The sequence below is a fragment of the Zingiber officinale genome, chromosome 9B (genome assembly GCF_018446385.1).
Source record: "Zingiber officinale cultivar Zhangliang chromosome 9B, Zo_v1.1, whole genome shotgun sequence".
Classification (NCBI taxonomy): domain Eukaryota; kingdom Viridiplantae; phylum Streptophyta; class Magnoliopsida; order Zingiberales; family Zingiberaceae; genus Zingiber; species Zingiber officinale.
Genome location: NC_056003.1, coordinates 89,066,776 through 89,081,100, shown reverse-complemented (window position 1 = coordinate 89,081,100; position 14,325 = coordinate 89,066,776). Strand labels below are relative to the sequence as shown.

The following is a 14,325-nucleotide window of genomic DNA, read 5'->3' as shown; positions in this document are numbered from 1 at the left end:
CATCACTCGACCACCAATCGAAGCTAACAATTTCAAAATCAAGCCTACAGTAATTCACATGGTTCAGCAAAACCAATTTAGAGGAGGACCGCATGATGATCCAAACCACCACTTGGATCTTTTCTACGAGATTTGTGGCACCATGAAAGTGAACGGAGTCCCTCCAGAATCAGTAAGGTTATTGCTCTTCGGATTCTCTCTAAAAGACAGAGCCAAGTAATGGCTAAATTCACTTCCAGCAAATAGCATTACATCCTGGGAGCAGTGTGAGCAGAAATGCCTGGACAAATTCTATCCACCAAGCAAAACTGCTCATATGAGGAATCTAATTGCAAGCTTCAAACAGGTAGACTCATAATCATTATTTGAAACTTGGGACAGATTCAAGAGTATGTTGAGATAATGCCCCCATCATGGCCTTGAGAAATGGTTGGTTCTACACACCTTCTACAATGGAATCAATTATCACACGAAGGTATCCCTCGATTCTGCAGCAGGAGCAGCACTAATGAACAAGAGTCTTGATGAAGCTGAAGAGATCATAGAGAATGTGGCACAGAATCACCATCAGTGGGCATCAAAAAGATCCGGTGGTTCTTTCTCAGGGAACCCAATAAAAGGGTTAGGAAAATTCGATGTAAATGCAGTCACTCTCATGCCTGCAAAGCTAGACGCTCTTACCAACAAGTTTGAGGCTATGGGAAACAACAACAATATGGCCAATGCGATAGTTTGTGTTTGCAAGACTTGTGGAAGTACGGATCATGCTCAAGATACTTGCCCCCAAGGGCCAATACAAGCACAGATAAACCAACTTGAGCAGTGTGATGCAATAGTCAGCTACAACCAAAGGCAAAATAATCCGTACTCTAATACCTATAATCTAGGTTGGAGGAATCATCCAAATTTCTCATACCAAAACAATCAGGATCAAGGGCCAGCAAAACAAAGCTATCAACTTGAACAACAGAGTATCAACCTGGACAACAGAGCTACTCATCTAAACAACAAACTTTTCAACAGCATGATGTGCGTAGATTATATACACTTTTATGCATGTCTTGACACACATCTACTTGTATTTCATTAGCATAATCTATATTTATTTCACCCTATTTCATTATAATTTCATAATTCCATTATATTTTGTTTGAAGATTTGTTCTTTACTTGTTTTGATTGACAGGACGCTATTTGGAGCGAAAATGGAGCAAAAAAGCACAAGGGAGCAACTCCGGAAGAAATCCAGCCTGGGTCGTGTATATCACACGGCCGTGTGGCCATTGGTATGTTTTGGCCATGCCAAATGGCATGGTCGTGCTAACATCAGATGTAAAGAAGGCCATGGCCGTGAGACTCACACGGCCGTGCCAAGCTCCCCGTGGCCAAGCAGCACATGGCCGTGCCAAATGACACGACCGTGCCAAGTTTCCAGAGCAGAGGAAGGCCATGACCGTGTGAAATCACACGTCCGTGTGACCTTGGCAGAGACGAAGGTCATGGCCGTGTGATCCACACGACCTTTGTGACTCAACCCAGGAGGGAGCCGTGTAAGGTCGTGTGGATTCCACACGGTCATGTGACGAAAAACACGGCCGTGCCACGCCAAAAACAAAGCTATGCTGAATTCTGGCAGATTGCAGACCGTTCGTAAAATGACCATAACTTTGTGCTCCATTGGAGTTTCGGGCTATTCTTTATGCCAAAACGTAGCTGACTTCAAGATCTACAACTTTTCTTCAGGTTCAACAAAAAGAGAGACTTATCTGCCCATGCTAAATGGCATGTCCGTGCCTCCTAACCGCGGATTTAACTGGACCTTTGCCTAGACTGCAGACCAAACTTTGAACCGCCATAACTTTCGGCTCGGTTGGAGCCAGGGCTCAATCCAAGTATCATATTGAAGATAATTTCAAGAGCTACAACTTTGAGTCAAGGTGAATTACGAGAAAACCTGGTTTAGTGGGTCAAAAACCCGATTTACCGGACCCTTGTTTTCCTGGTTTTCCTGGGCAGTATGGAGGAGGTATAAAAGGGTCAAGATCCTCATTCTTTGGGAGATCTTGGGTTTGGGACTTCATCCCTCTCCTTAGGGGAAGGGTTATCCCCTTATAAGGAAACCCTAGAGCTTCATTCTACTCCATCCCTTGGTGATCCATCCATCTCCGGAGCAAGGAGGCATCCCCAAGACATCGGAATCATCGGCAAGCATCTCTTTTTCCCCTTCTTCTCAAATCTAGGGTTGTATATATGTTTTTCTTTATGTTTTGGGGCTGTTCTTCCTTAGCAATGGAGTAGATCTCTAGATCTAGGATATAGGAAGTATTTGTGATGTGATGGTGATGTAAAACTATGTAGATTTGCCATGTTTTCTATTCAATGACTTGTTGATGCTTTGTTCATGTTTGATGTAATGTGTGTGTGAATCTTGTTTATATCTTTTGCATGTTTTATCAAATGGTTGTGTAGAATTATTAATCCTGTAGGGGGATACCCTAGATCAATTATCTGAGGGACGTACATGACAGACATGTCCGTGTAAGGATGATTTAGGGTATCACCTTGAAAGGAGAAGCAAATCTCCATAAGGAAGTAGGGGATCGGGCATAATCACTATTTCTATATCTATGTTATTGTGTGTTAGTGTGTTTCTATGTTGATTATCTGAGGGACGCATGTGACAGGTCAGCCCGTGTAAGGACAACATAGGAATCATTCCCATTTAGTAGCATAGGACATGGAATAGGAGATCATGCCGGCTTATCCACTATAGGGGAGAGTCAGTAATGAATCTAACTTCCTACAAGAGTATGAACATAGAGGATAGGAACTAATCAATCTATGTAACATCACCTAGCATTACAAGGAAATCGAAATCCTAGAATCCATCATCCACCATCCTCTAAGCTCAATCCCTCTTAAGATTCATTCTCTCTCTTTTCTCTTCTCTTTCTCTTACTCTCTTTTCTCACCAATCTTAGGTTTGTCTAGATAATTCGTTGTGCGAAGTTGGCTAATGCTTAATCAACAGTCCCTGTGGATACGATATCTTTTATTATTACTGACGACGTAATCGTATACTTGCGATTCATAACACAACAGCCTTCACAATTATCCAGGATTGAAAAGATGCTTGAAGAAGCTCTCTCAGAGCAAAAAGAGATGAAGAATGAGATCAAGCTGTTAACCCAAAGAATGGAAAATTCTTAGAAGAATCAAAAGATGCAAGATAGCCAGAGAGCCCAGATAGCCCAGATAGCCCAATCCACCTCAAGAGCACAAGGAACATTTCCAGGGAAGCCAGATATAAATCCAGTGGAACACTGCAACCGCATTGAGCTGAGGAGCGGGCGTACTGTGGGAGACCACCAAATCATTACTCAGAAGGAACCTGACTTAGAGAAAGAACCCTTTCCCCTATTGCCCAATCAAACTCAAAATAGAGATAGAGAGGAGGTTACTAAGAAAGGTGAAGGAACTCTTCAAGTACCCCCACAGAGTCAGACAATTCCTTTCCCTTAGAAACTGATAAACTCCCAGAAGGATGAAGAGTTCAACCGATTCCTGAAGAAGATTAAGGAAATTTGCATAGAAGTACCACTGATAGATGCACTGCACCAAATGTCGAAGTTCACAAAGTTCTTAAAGGGTATTTTATCTAACAGGAGGCAAAAGGGTGACTTCGAGACCGTGGCATTAACAAAGAATTGCAGCGCTCTCCTTATGGCAAATTCTCCACCAAAGCTTCAGGATCTAGGAAGTTTCTCCATATCGTGCAAAATTGGTTTTGAACTCATACCGAGAGCTTTCTGCGACTTAGGGGCCAGCGTTAGCCTACTTCCGTACTCTTTATGCAAGAAGTTGGGCCTCCAGAACATTAAACTGACCACTATGACACTACAATTAGCTGACCATTCATGCAGATACCCAATGGGAATAGTGGAAGATGTGCCAGTAGAAGTGGGTGAATATATCATTCTCACAGATTTCATCATCTTGGATATGGAGGAAGACCCCAAGATACCGATCATCCTTGGAAGACCATTCCTTACCACAGCTGGAGCCATCATTGATGTAAAAAGTCACAGATTCTCCTTGGAGTTCGGCAAAGAAAAGATCGAGTTTGATTTATCTAATTCCTCCATCTGCAACCCCTCTTCTCAGAACAATTCTAGCAAAATCAACATACACAAAGTATAGGAGTGCAGTTTCCATGAGAGTTCCCCTCCAGCGAGCAATAAGAAATACATTTGTCCTGCACGTGTGAAACTAAAGGCGCAGGATGGAGCATTAACCCAAGGAGGAGAGTTGTGCTTCCATGGGTTTAGTCCACACTAGCTGAAATGGGGTCGAGCTAAAGACCTAAAACAAGCGCTTCTTGGGAGGCAACCCAAGGGTTTTTCATGCTAGTTTGTTGTTATAGTTTAGTTGAGCATTTTTTTATTTCTTTATTTTTGGGTATTCGTTTTCAGGATGTGCAGAACCTCCATGAGTTAGCTGTTAGCATTTCATGGGCGTGGAGGCGTCAGAGGAACTGAAAGAGTGAAAGGCGAGTCACCGTAAGCCTAAAGGAGTCGGTCGTGTGATCCCACACGATCGTGCGAAGCTAGTAGAAGAATGAAGGCCACGGCCCGTGCAACCTTACACGGTCGTGTGGCCTATGTAGAGAGAAGAAGGACATAGGCCATGCCACTTGGCACGGCCGTGCGAGACTGCCAGAGAAGAAGAAAGCTTAGGTCGTGCCAATTAGCATGGCCATGAGACATGGCCAGAGAAGGGGAAGGACTGAGTCGTGCCAATTGACACAGCCGTGCGACAATGGCCGAGGGGAGAAAAGAGGAGGTCGTGCCAATCGGCACGGCCGTGCAGAGGCCCACCTAACCTGGCCGTGTTTATAAGACATGGTCGTGCCCCTGCCCATGTGCAACACCCACTTCTCCAAAAAAACCCTATTTCCATCTCCTTCTCTCCCAAAAGCCTTCTCCTCTCTGCTACACCTCATTAAACCCTAATTCCCCACCTCTAGAGCTCACTTTTGCTTAGATCTACATCTGGATCTAACACTTTTTCTTCAAGCCACAAATCCGAAAAGTGAGAAGAACCTTTCCTATTTTTCCTTCCTTCTCCTCCTCTTTCATCCTCAAGACCCATCTCCACAAGAAATTCCTCAAAACCTTGCACCATGTCGTAGATCTTGAAGAGACTTCGTCGAGGAAGCAGTGGATCTGGCGAAGGAGATGCACCAGGAGGCGACAAAGGCAAAGGGAAGGCTTCTTCTTCCAAAGGCAAAGGAAAAAAGGGTGGCACGCGACGAAGGTAACGAAAACAAGTTCAATATTGTCTTTAGAAATCATGATCAAAAAGCTAGATTTGATATCCTCATCGCTATGAAAATTACATGCACTAAATATATGGACCCCATTACTATGGACATGCTAGGAATTAGGGACGATATAGATTGAATGATTAGTTCTTTAGATTGGAATGATATTATGTACGCTCATGCATTGACTTACCTCCGGCTAGTCCTTGAATTTTTAAGTTCGATTGATGTTAAATTTTCTTCTGAGGATGACTATGTAGGAGTCATAACTTTTAGGATGATGAATAAAGAAGTTTGGTGGACTTTTAGTGATTTCAATAATTATTTTGGTTTACCCATTGTGGTGCCTGAGGATTTAGTGATGAAATAAGATGGAATAAATTTTGGACATCAATAACCGAATCAAAAGACCCTTATGAACCCTCTAGAGCCAAGGCATCCCGCATGCAAAACCCGACCTTTAGATACCTTCACTGAGTGATGAGCAAAACGATCTTTGGTCGAGGAGAGAGCGATGGGGTGGTTAGAAAGATAGAACTCTATTCTCTTTGGGCGATGTAAAATAAAGTTGATTTTGATTCCGGATTCCATATTTTGCAAACTTTGTTGAGGGCAACTAAGGCATCTTCGGGGATGATAGTGTTTGGTGGATTGATAACCCAAGTAGCATTCAATCCGGGTTGTGAACTTGATGGATTAGAGGTTATTCATGGTAATGACAAGATCGACATCAATTCTTTTCTTGCTATGAAGATGATTTGTCGGGATGAGAATGGGTTTGCTTTCCCTAAGACCAATGGTTTTCCATTACCCCTTCCTTGCCCCGAGCGCACTTCAGTTCGCGACCCCCCAAATTGGGTGATTACGGATTTACACCCCGAGACTGTACCCTCCATCTTAGAAGAAACCGAGTACCACCAAGAGCCCTCATCATCAGGATTCCCACAGCCTTTCGGACATCCGGAACCTCCTAGGCACTCTTTTGCATATGGCACGGGATCCTCTAGATTTGATTTTTCTGATTTCCGTGCCTCTTTAGACTCCCTTCATGAGAAGCAAAATACCCAACAACGATTGTTGGAGGGTCGCTTCAAGTTATCTGACGACCAGTTTAGGGAGGTACAGGATCATTTTCAGTTCACTAGGGACTTCTATAGTCAGGTGATAGGGTTTGTTCAGGACTATGACGTTGACCAGGAAAGAATGAGAAATTTTATGGATGATATGGATATCACTAGACAACAAGTAGATGCCTTATATCAATATCATCAGCACCTTGGTCATCTTCCAGGTATGCCTAGATTTCCCCTTGGCACACATCGGGGACCCCCTTATCCCCCACCCCCGCCACCGTATTGATTTCATCGGGACGATAAAAAGTCTAAGTCTGGGGGGTGTTGTGTCTGTCTGCACAACCTGAGTCGAGTCAAGTTTTCTTTTCTTTTTGCATTTTATTTTTTCCTTGCATATTTTATTTTTATTAGTCTGTTTTGTTTATTTGCGTTTTTCTAGTTTCATATTTTTATTTGCACTTTGTTTTGTTTATTCACATTTCTAGTTTTGAGGCATATTTGAGAACATCAAACCTTCTACTTTTTCTGCTACTTGTCTGATAGCAAAATGACTAGCATTTTCTTAGTTTATGAGTTGTTAAGATAGTGTTAGTATGTTTGATGTATCTCCTTTCTCTATCTCTAGTAGCATGAAATAAGCCAAGTATTGTACGGAGTTTGGTATAAGTTTTGGCCTAACCTTAAGGATCTTATTTACACTACACCTAAGTACTTAAGCTTGAATAGTAGAAATATTTTTGAAATAGTTATGATTCATCCAAATTGTTTAGTATTTGTGTTCCCATGGGGATTTCTTATTTACATTTTGGTTACTAGATGACCTCGGATCATGGAAGCTCATTTGAAAAAATCTAAATCCCAACATATGCATCCCGCATGTGTGATTAGTGCTACACTATAACACCAAAAAAAATGAATAAGGGATAAAAAAATAGTTGTCGTGAGTGGAAACTAATGATTCACCCCTTTGAGATCGAGTTAGGTTACTGGGGAAATGAATGTTATGTTTCTCTTGATTCTGAGTAGCATCCTTTGAGACCTTGTGTAACTTAAGAAAAATGAACCAAGTGTGTGGCAGGTAAGTACTTATCACCGGGAACATTAGGAACTCAATTGTATAATGACTTAACTAGGACAAAGAATTGAAACTTGAAGATTTTGAACTACTTATTGCACCAAACACAAAGAACTTATACTTAGGCCATACTTAAGTAACTCCACAATCATGCTTATCAATGAAACTAGTTGATAGAGTTAGGCGAATGCACTAGGGATTATGAAACACTGTCAGGCGCTCATGAGCATAGTTTGTAGTGTTTTTCTTGAGGACAAGCAAAGGTTCAAGTCTGGGGGTGTGATGTGCGTAAATATTATGACAGTTTATGCATTCTTTTATGCACATTCGCTTGCTTTATACGTACATATTCTTGGTATGATCACCTCTTTTATCATGTATTCATCATATATACTCTTTTGCACAGATATCTTCTCTTTGCTTGGTTTTGTGTTGACAGGAACAACTTTCGGAGCGAAAACAACATTTGTCGACGCACCAGAGCGAGCTAGAGAACACGGTTATGCAAACCTTGCACGATCGTGTGGCCAAAATGAAGAGGAGAAGTGCATGGTTGTGCAATCCTTGCACGGCCGTGCGGCCAACCTAGAGGTAGATCAGAACACGACCGTGCAACCTTGCACGGTCGTGCCTCCCATGACCGAGATCAAGCAGCACACGATCGTGCAACCCTGCACGGCCGTGTCCCCAGAACCGAGTCCCATCATCACACGGCCGTACCAATTGGCACGGCTGTGCAGCGCACCCAGAGCCAAGAAAGGCCACGGTCGTGCCATCCTTGCATGATCGTGCTGCCGCGCCGCGCCCTAGCCTATAAAAGGGGTTTTAACCCTTTTTACAAGGGGGGAGAGCCGGGAGGCGAGCCGTCAAGAGGAGAATCACTCTGGTGTCATTTCACGCCATCCAGGACATCGATCCAGCGACCTTTCAACACCACATCAACTCTAGAAGCAAATGATTGAATCCGAAGATCACTCATCGTCGTTGGATAAGCATACTTCTTCTTTCTCTCTTTGCTTTTGAGGATTGTATGTTTAGATTCCTTATGTCTTTGGGTTTTTCTCCGGCGTCTATGGAGTAGAGTCCTTGTTCTAGGATGAGGGAGTAATTATGGAATGATTTTGATGTAAAACTCATGTTACGCTTATATTCATTAGATGATTTCGCTTGCTTTGTTTCGACTACTCGATCTCTTTGTCATGATGATTGATTATATAGGAATTGCCAACCTCGTAGAGGGAATACCTTAGATTGTACACCTGAGGGGCCCTAGTGACAGGGATAACCCATTCATGGACATCTAGGATACTTCCTTGAAAGGAGAGGTGACTTCTCCACAAGGAAGTAAGAGACCAAACTAAGCTTCTTAATTCTATCCTTGATAACATCAATACAAGTCATGTCCTTATGATCTACCGAGGTGCCCTAGTGACAGGGGTTAACCGTAACAGGATTTCATAGGGATCATGTTTGTTTGGTGCTCAAGGATGGCTGCTTTAGCTTCCAGCGAATGCATGCTGATGGACAATGAGTATAGGATAGCATGAGACACATCAATACCACCACAATGAAACTGAACTCCTAGAACTCTTCATTAACTAGGTTGATTTCTTCTCGTTGCTAGTTCTCATTCCCCGCTTTCTAATCTATTTTCTTAGATTACTTACAACCATCGATAGTGTAGCTAATCCTAAGTCTGCCATCACTAGTGCTTATAACCAGCCTTTGTGGGTTCGACAATCTTTTATATTACTGACGATGAATCCGTGCACTTGCGAAATCGTTACAATTCCATAGTTGACCGAGCAATGCATGTCTATTTTGTGGATTTCCAAGATACCGCTTCTCTACCAATTGTGAATACACACCCACTGTTGGTGCAATCGACCCAAGTTTGATCGGTATGATCATGATTTTGATGTACATGGCAAAGAGTTTAAGTTATACTTTCATATGTATTTGATATGTGTGCTTGAGTCTTGCAGGACTTGGTGAAACACACATGAGGAGCTTGGTGCAGTTAAGCTTGGGAAGATCATCCTAGGGCTCGGATCCTTGAGTCGGTGAAGGATGATGTGGAAGGTATCCGAGGGACCGCCAGACAAGAAGCAACGGAGTGGAGCCGAGGGAAGCAGACTTCAAGGCAACGTGAAGGATGACACGGAGAGGAGCCGTGGGCTCGGGTGCATCTAAGGGACGAAGGCCAAAGGAAGAGGGTTTCAAGGGTGACTCCGGAGAGGATGAGTGTGAGTGTGTATGGACCAATTGACTGGTGCAATCGACAGGTGCAGTCGACTGGTGCATTCGACTGGTGCATTCGACTGGGAGAAAACAGAAGCATTTTGTTCGCTCATCCAGCAACTACCAGTCGATTGGTAGTTTTACCAATCGACTGGTAAATGATCGTTGGCAAACGGTTGGTGTTGAAAAGTAGTCATTGGCTACCTCTAACGGTAGCACCAGTCGACTGATAGTTTTGCTAGTCGACTAGTGCTGACATGAGTTAATATGATGATCAACTCTCTCCTCTTATTTATAGGAGGCTTTGGGACTTGAAGGAGGTTACTCATGATTATTGAATAACTCCTAGTCTTTGCCCAAAGCTTCCAAGTCTACTCTCTTCCTCCTAAACCAAAACTTCATCATTGTAAAGAGGAAGAGATCCTTTGTGAGAGGTTTGCTCCACCGAGAAAGAGAAAGCTCTAGCCGAAATTGCCGGGGATTGATCCACCGAAGGATCAAGGGTTCGTCCACCTCAAGGACATGTCATGGAGTAGGAGTAAGCAATCTTCGAACTACGATACATCGAGCTTGTTAGCGATTTGGTATTCTTTCTTTACTGTTTTCATTAGTTAGTTATATTTCCGCTTGCGCACTAACTTTGTAGGATAAGTAATCAATTTGGGGGTGACCTAGCTATCCAACCTTCCTTCTAGCCGCCCACCAATCTCCCAACACCCACTAGTGTATTTGGAATCTTTTGTATCTGATATCCAATTAGCATAACAATATCCCTCTAAGACAGTGGGATGCGTTCCGTAATGTAATCCATAGTTCATAGTATATTTCAAATATCTAAGAACTCGTATCAATGCTTTCCAATGGGTGTCATTTGGATTACTCATAAAATGACTCGGCTTGTTTACCACACAAGCAATATTTGGACGTGTGCAGTTTGCAAGATACATCAAACTGCCTATTAACCGAGAATATTCCAATTGCGGTATGGGTTCACCATGGTTTTTCGCTAAGTGTTGACTTAGATCCATAGGTGTTTTTACTATAGAGAAATCGTACGCATTGAACCTTTTCGACACTGACTCTATATAATGAAATTGTGTCAAAACTATTCCATCGGATATCTTGAGAATTTTAACTCCCAATTTAACATATTCTAGACCCATATCTTTCATATCGAAATTCTTAGTCAACATTTTCTTTGTACTCATGAATACCTCATGATTACTACCCATTATAAGCATGTCATCTACATATAGACAAACAATTACATGACCTTTAGATGTGTGTTTGACATAAATGCATTTGTCACATTCATTTATTTTGAATTCGTTTGACAGTATTGTTTTGTCAAATTTTTCGTGCCATTGTTTAAGCGTGTGTTTAAGTTCGTACAATGACTTAACAAGTTGACACGCCTTTTCCTTTTTTCCTAGAGCTACGAACCCCTCGGGTTACTCCGTATAGATTTCTTCTTCCAACTCACCATTTAAGAATGTAGTCTTAACATCCATTTGGTGTATTTCAAGGTTAAACAGTGCTACAATGGCTATCAGCACTCGTATGGACGTAATCCTTGTCATCGGTGAGTAGGTATCGAAGTAATCAATGTCTTCCTTTTGCTTATATCCTTTGGCTACAAGTTTGGCTTTATACTTGTCAATCGATCCATTAGCTTTATACTTGCTTTTTAGTATCCACTTACAATCTAATGGTATAGTACCAGAAGGAATGCCTACTAATTCCCAAGTATGGTTATTCATGATGGACTCGATTTCATTATTGACAGCTTCTTTCCACAATGGGGCGTCGGGACTAGAGAGAACTTCACTTAATGTTCTTGGTCCATTTCCAACATAAAAGTCATGAAGTCCGGCCCGAACAATTTCTCAACTCTAACAAGTTTGCTCCGACATGGCTCTTCGCTTTGATTGTCAATAGTCCTTTTATGGCAACTAAGTTCAAAAACATCATTTTTGTTAGAACTTCCGTTGTTATCACTTTGAATGTTTCCCTTCTTACTCGGGAATATGTTTTCAAAGAATATCACATTCCGAGATTCTATGGTTGTTCCCACATGAATATCAGGAATGTCTGACTTGTGAACTATGAAATGATATGCACTACTATTATGGGCATATCCGACAAATATCGCATCGAACGTTTTAAGTCCAATTTTTACTTGCTTTGGCTTGGGTACTTCGACCTTTGCTAAGCACCCCCACACTTTTAGGTATTTGTACGATGGCTCACGGGCTTTCCATAGCTTATATGGTGTTTTATCATTTTTCTTGTGAGGGATTTTGTTGAGAATGTGGTTTGTTGATAATATAGCTTCCCCCCACAAGTTTTGGGGTAAGCATGAATTTATCAACAAGACATTCATCATTTCCTTTAATGTCCAATTTTTATGTTTAGCAACACCATTTGATTGAGGTGAGTAAGGCGCCGTTGCCTAATGGATAATGCCATATTCTGAACAAAACTCATCAAATAGTGCATCATATTCTCCATCTCTATCATTACGAATTATTTTAATTCGTTTATCAAGTTGATTCTCAACTTCTGTTTTATAGGTTCTGAAAGCTTCTAAGGCTTTGTCTTTACTTCTTAAAAGAAAGACATAACAGAACCTCATACAGTCATCAATAAAAGTAATAAAATACTTTTTACCTCCTCTAGTTTGCACGAATTTTAAGTCACATAGATCACTATGTATTAACTCTAGAGGAGTCATTGACCTTTCCACCGAATGAAAAGGTAGTCTCGTCATTTTTGCTTCCATGCACACTTCACATTTGTGGGTTTCGTCCATATTGACATTTGGTAATAAATTTAACTTGATGAGACATTTAAGAGTATTATTATTGACATGCCCAAGTCGATCATACCATAAATTAAAACACACAACAACGTAGTTGGAAGCTTTTATTTTATTACCATCAAAGTCACGGTGTATAGTCATTACAACCATTTTGAACAGACTCTGTTCTAAGTACCCCTTACCTACGAATACACCATTCTTCATAAGTACAAAGTTGTTTGACTGAAATACTAGTCTGAAATCGACTTTAACAAGTGCTGATCCAGAAACTAGGTTCTTCTTGATGTCAAGAACATGGAGTACATCAATGAGCGTTAGCTCTTTCCCATACATCATTTTTAGAACAACCTTCCCGAGTCCGAAAATCAGGGATGTCGTGGAATTGCCCATATAGAGCTTTCTTCCACTTATTTGAGTATACTTGGAGAACATCGCCTTATCAGAACAGATTTGACATGTTGCTCCAGTATTGATCCACCACTGCTTCGAGTTATCCATCACCGTGTTGGCTTCAAATACGATCGTAGTGAGATCCAATTCCATGTCATCAAAAGTTACGATCTGGTTCGCAACATCCTTCTGACTCTTGGTTGGTTTCTTCGGGCGTTTCCAGTCTTTGGACATGTGTCATGGCTTTCCGTAGTTGTAGCATGTGCCCTTGAATTTCTTGCCTTGAGCATTCTTTTTGGATTGGTTCGGCTTTTTGGCTTTTTGCTCATCCAGGTTCGACATCTCGTCGACTGTTTGCTTTGTTCCTCTGGAGTCCGACATCTTTCGATTATCTTCCTCAATTCATAGACTTATGATTAGGTCTTCAAGTCTCATCTCCTTTTACTTGTGCTTCAAGTAATTTTTGAAATCCTTCCATGACAGAGGGAGTTTCTCGATTACCGCGACTAGTTTGAATGACTCGTTCAGTTTCATGCCTTCGGCATCCAGATCATGCATTATTAGTTGCATGTCTTGGACTTGAGATGTCACGCTCTTGGAATCCATCATCTTGAAATCCAAAAACCATCCGACGATGAATTTCTTCAATCCGGCGTTTTTGGTTTTGTATTTCTTTTCAAGTGATTCCCACAAAGATTTTGCCATTTCTATCGAACAATACACGTTATATAACACGTTGTCCAATGCGTTGAGAACGTAGTTGTGGCACAGGAAATCTCCGTGCATCCACATATTGCATGCAGTCTTATTATCGGACTTTCCTTCCATAGCAGCTGGCGGGTCTTCATGCAGAAACTGTACGAGGTTTAGCATTGTCAGATAGAACAGCATCTTTTGCTGCCATCGTTTGAAGTCGATTCCATTGAACTTCTCCGTCTTTTTTCCGTATGGAATGGCAGTCGAACCGTCATTGATCTCATCCATCAGTTTGCACGATTAAAAAAATTCGTCTTAAAATTATTGACATCTTTATATTAGTGCAATCTAAGCGCGGCAGAATGATGGTATACTACCGTTTTTGGTTGAGTTGAGGCTAGAGTTAGACTCTATTTCTTTAAGATGAATTGACCCTGCACACGGTACTCATAGAATATGGTAATCGTCTCCCAAGATACAATGACTTTATCTTGCGATAGCAGCACTGAAATCGTAAGACCTCCGAACCAAAGAGGCTTCTCGAATTCTCCAATGCAAGTATATAATGCAATGTTTGCTTTGCTTGGAAGGAATTGAGTGAGTGAAATGAGGATGTAATGGACTTTATTTATACTAAATGAAAGGGTATAAGAATCTCTTGGTTCAATTAGATCTCATCCATCCATTTTGAATTGGATGATGTAGAT

The 14,325-nt window shown here is 41.6% G+C and overlaps 1 protein-coding gene and 1 pseudogene across 1 annotated transcript; both read right to left on the bottom strand.

Moving 5' to 3' along the window:
• Positions 1–348: 348 nt before the first annotated feature.
• Positions 349–420, bottom strand: LOC122025943 (annotated as a pseudogene).
• A 12,943-nt stretch (positions 421–13,363) lies between these two features.
• LOC122023132 lies at positions 13,364–13,906 on the bottom strand. Its single transcript, XM_042581222.1, has one exon. It carries the CDS (start codon positions 13,904–13,906, stop codon positions 13,364–13,366), a length of 543 nt encoding a protein of 180 aa, XP_042437156.1.
• Between the last annotated feature and the right edge of the window lie 419 nt (positions 13,907–14,325).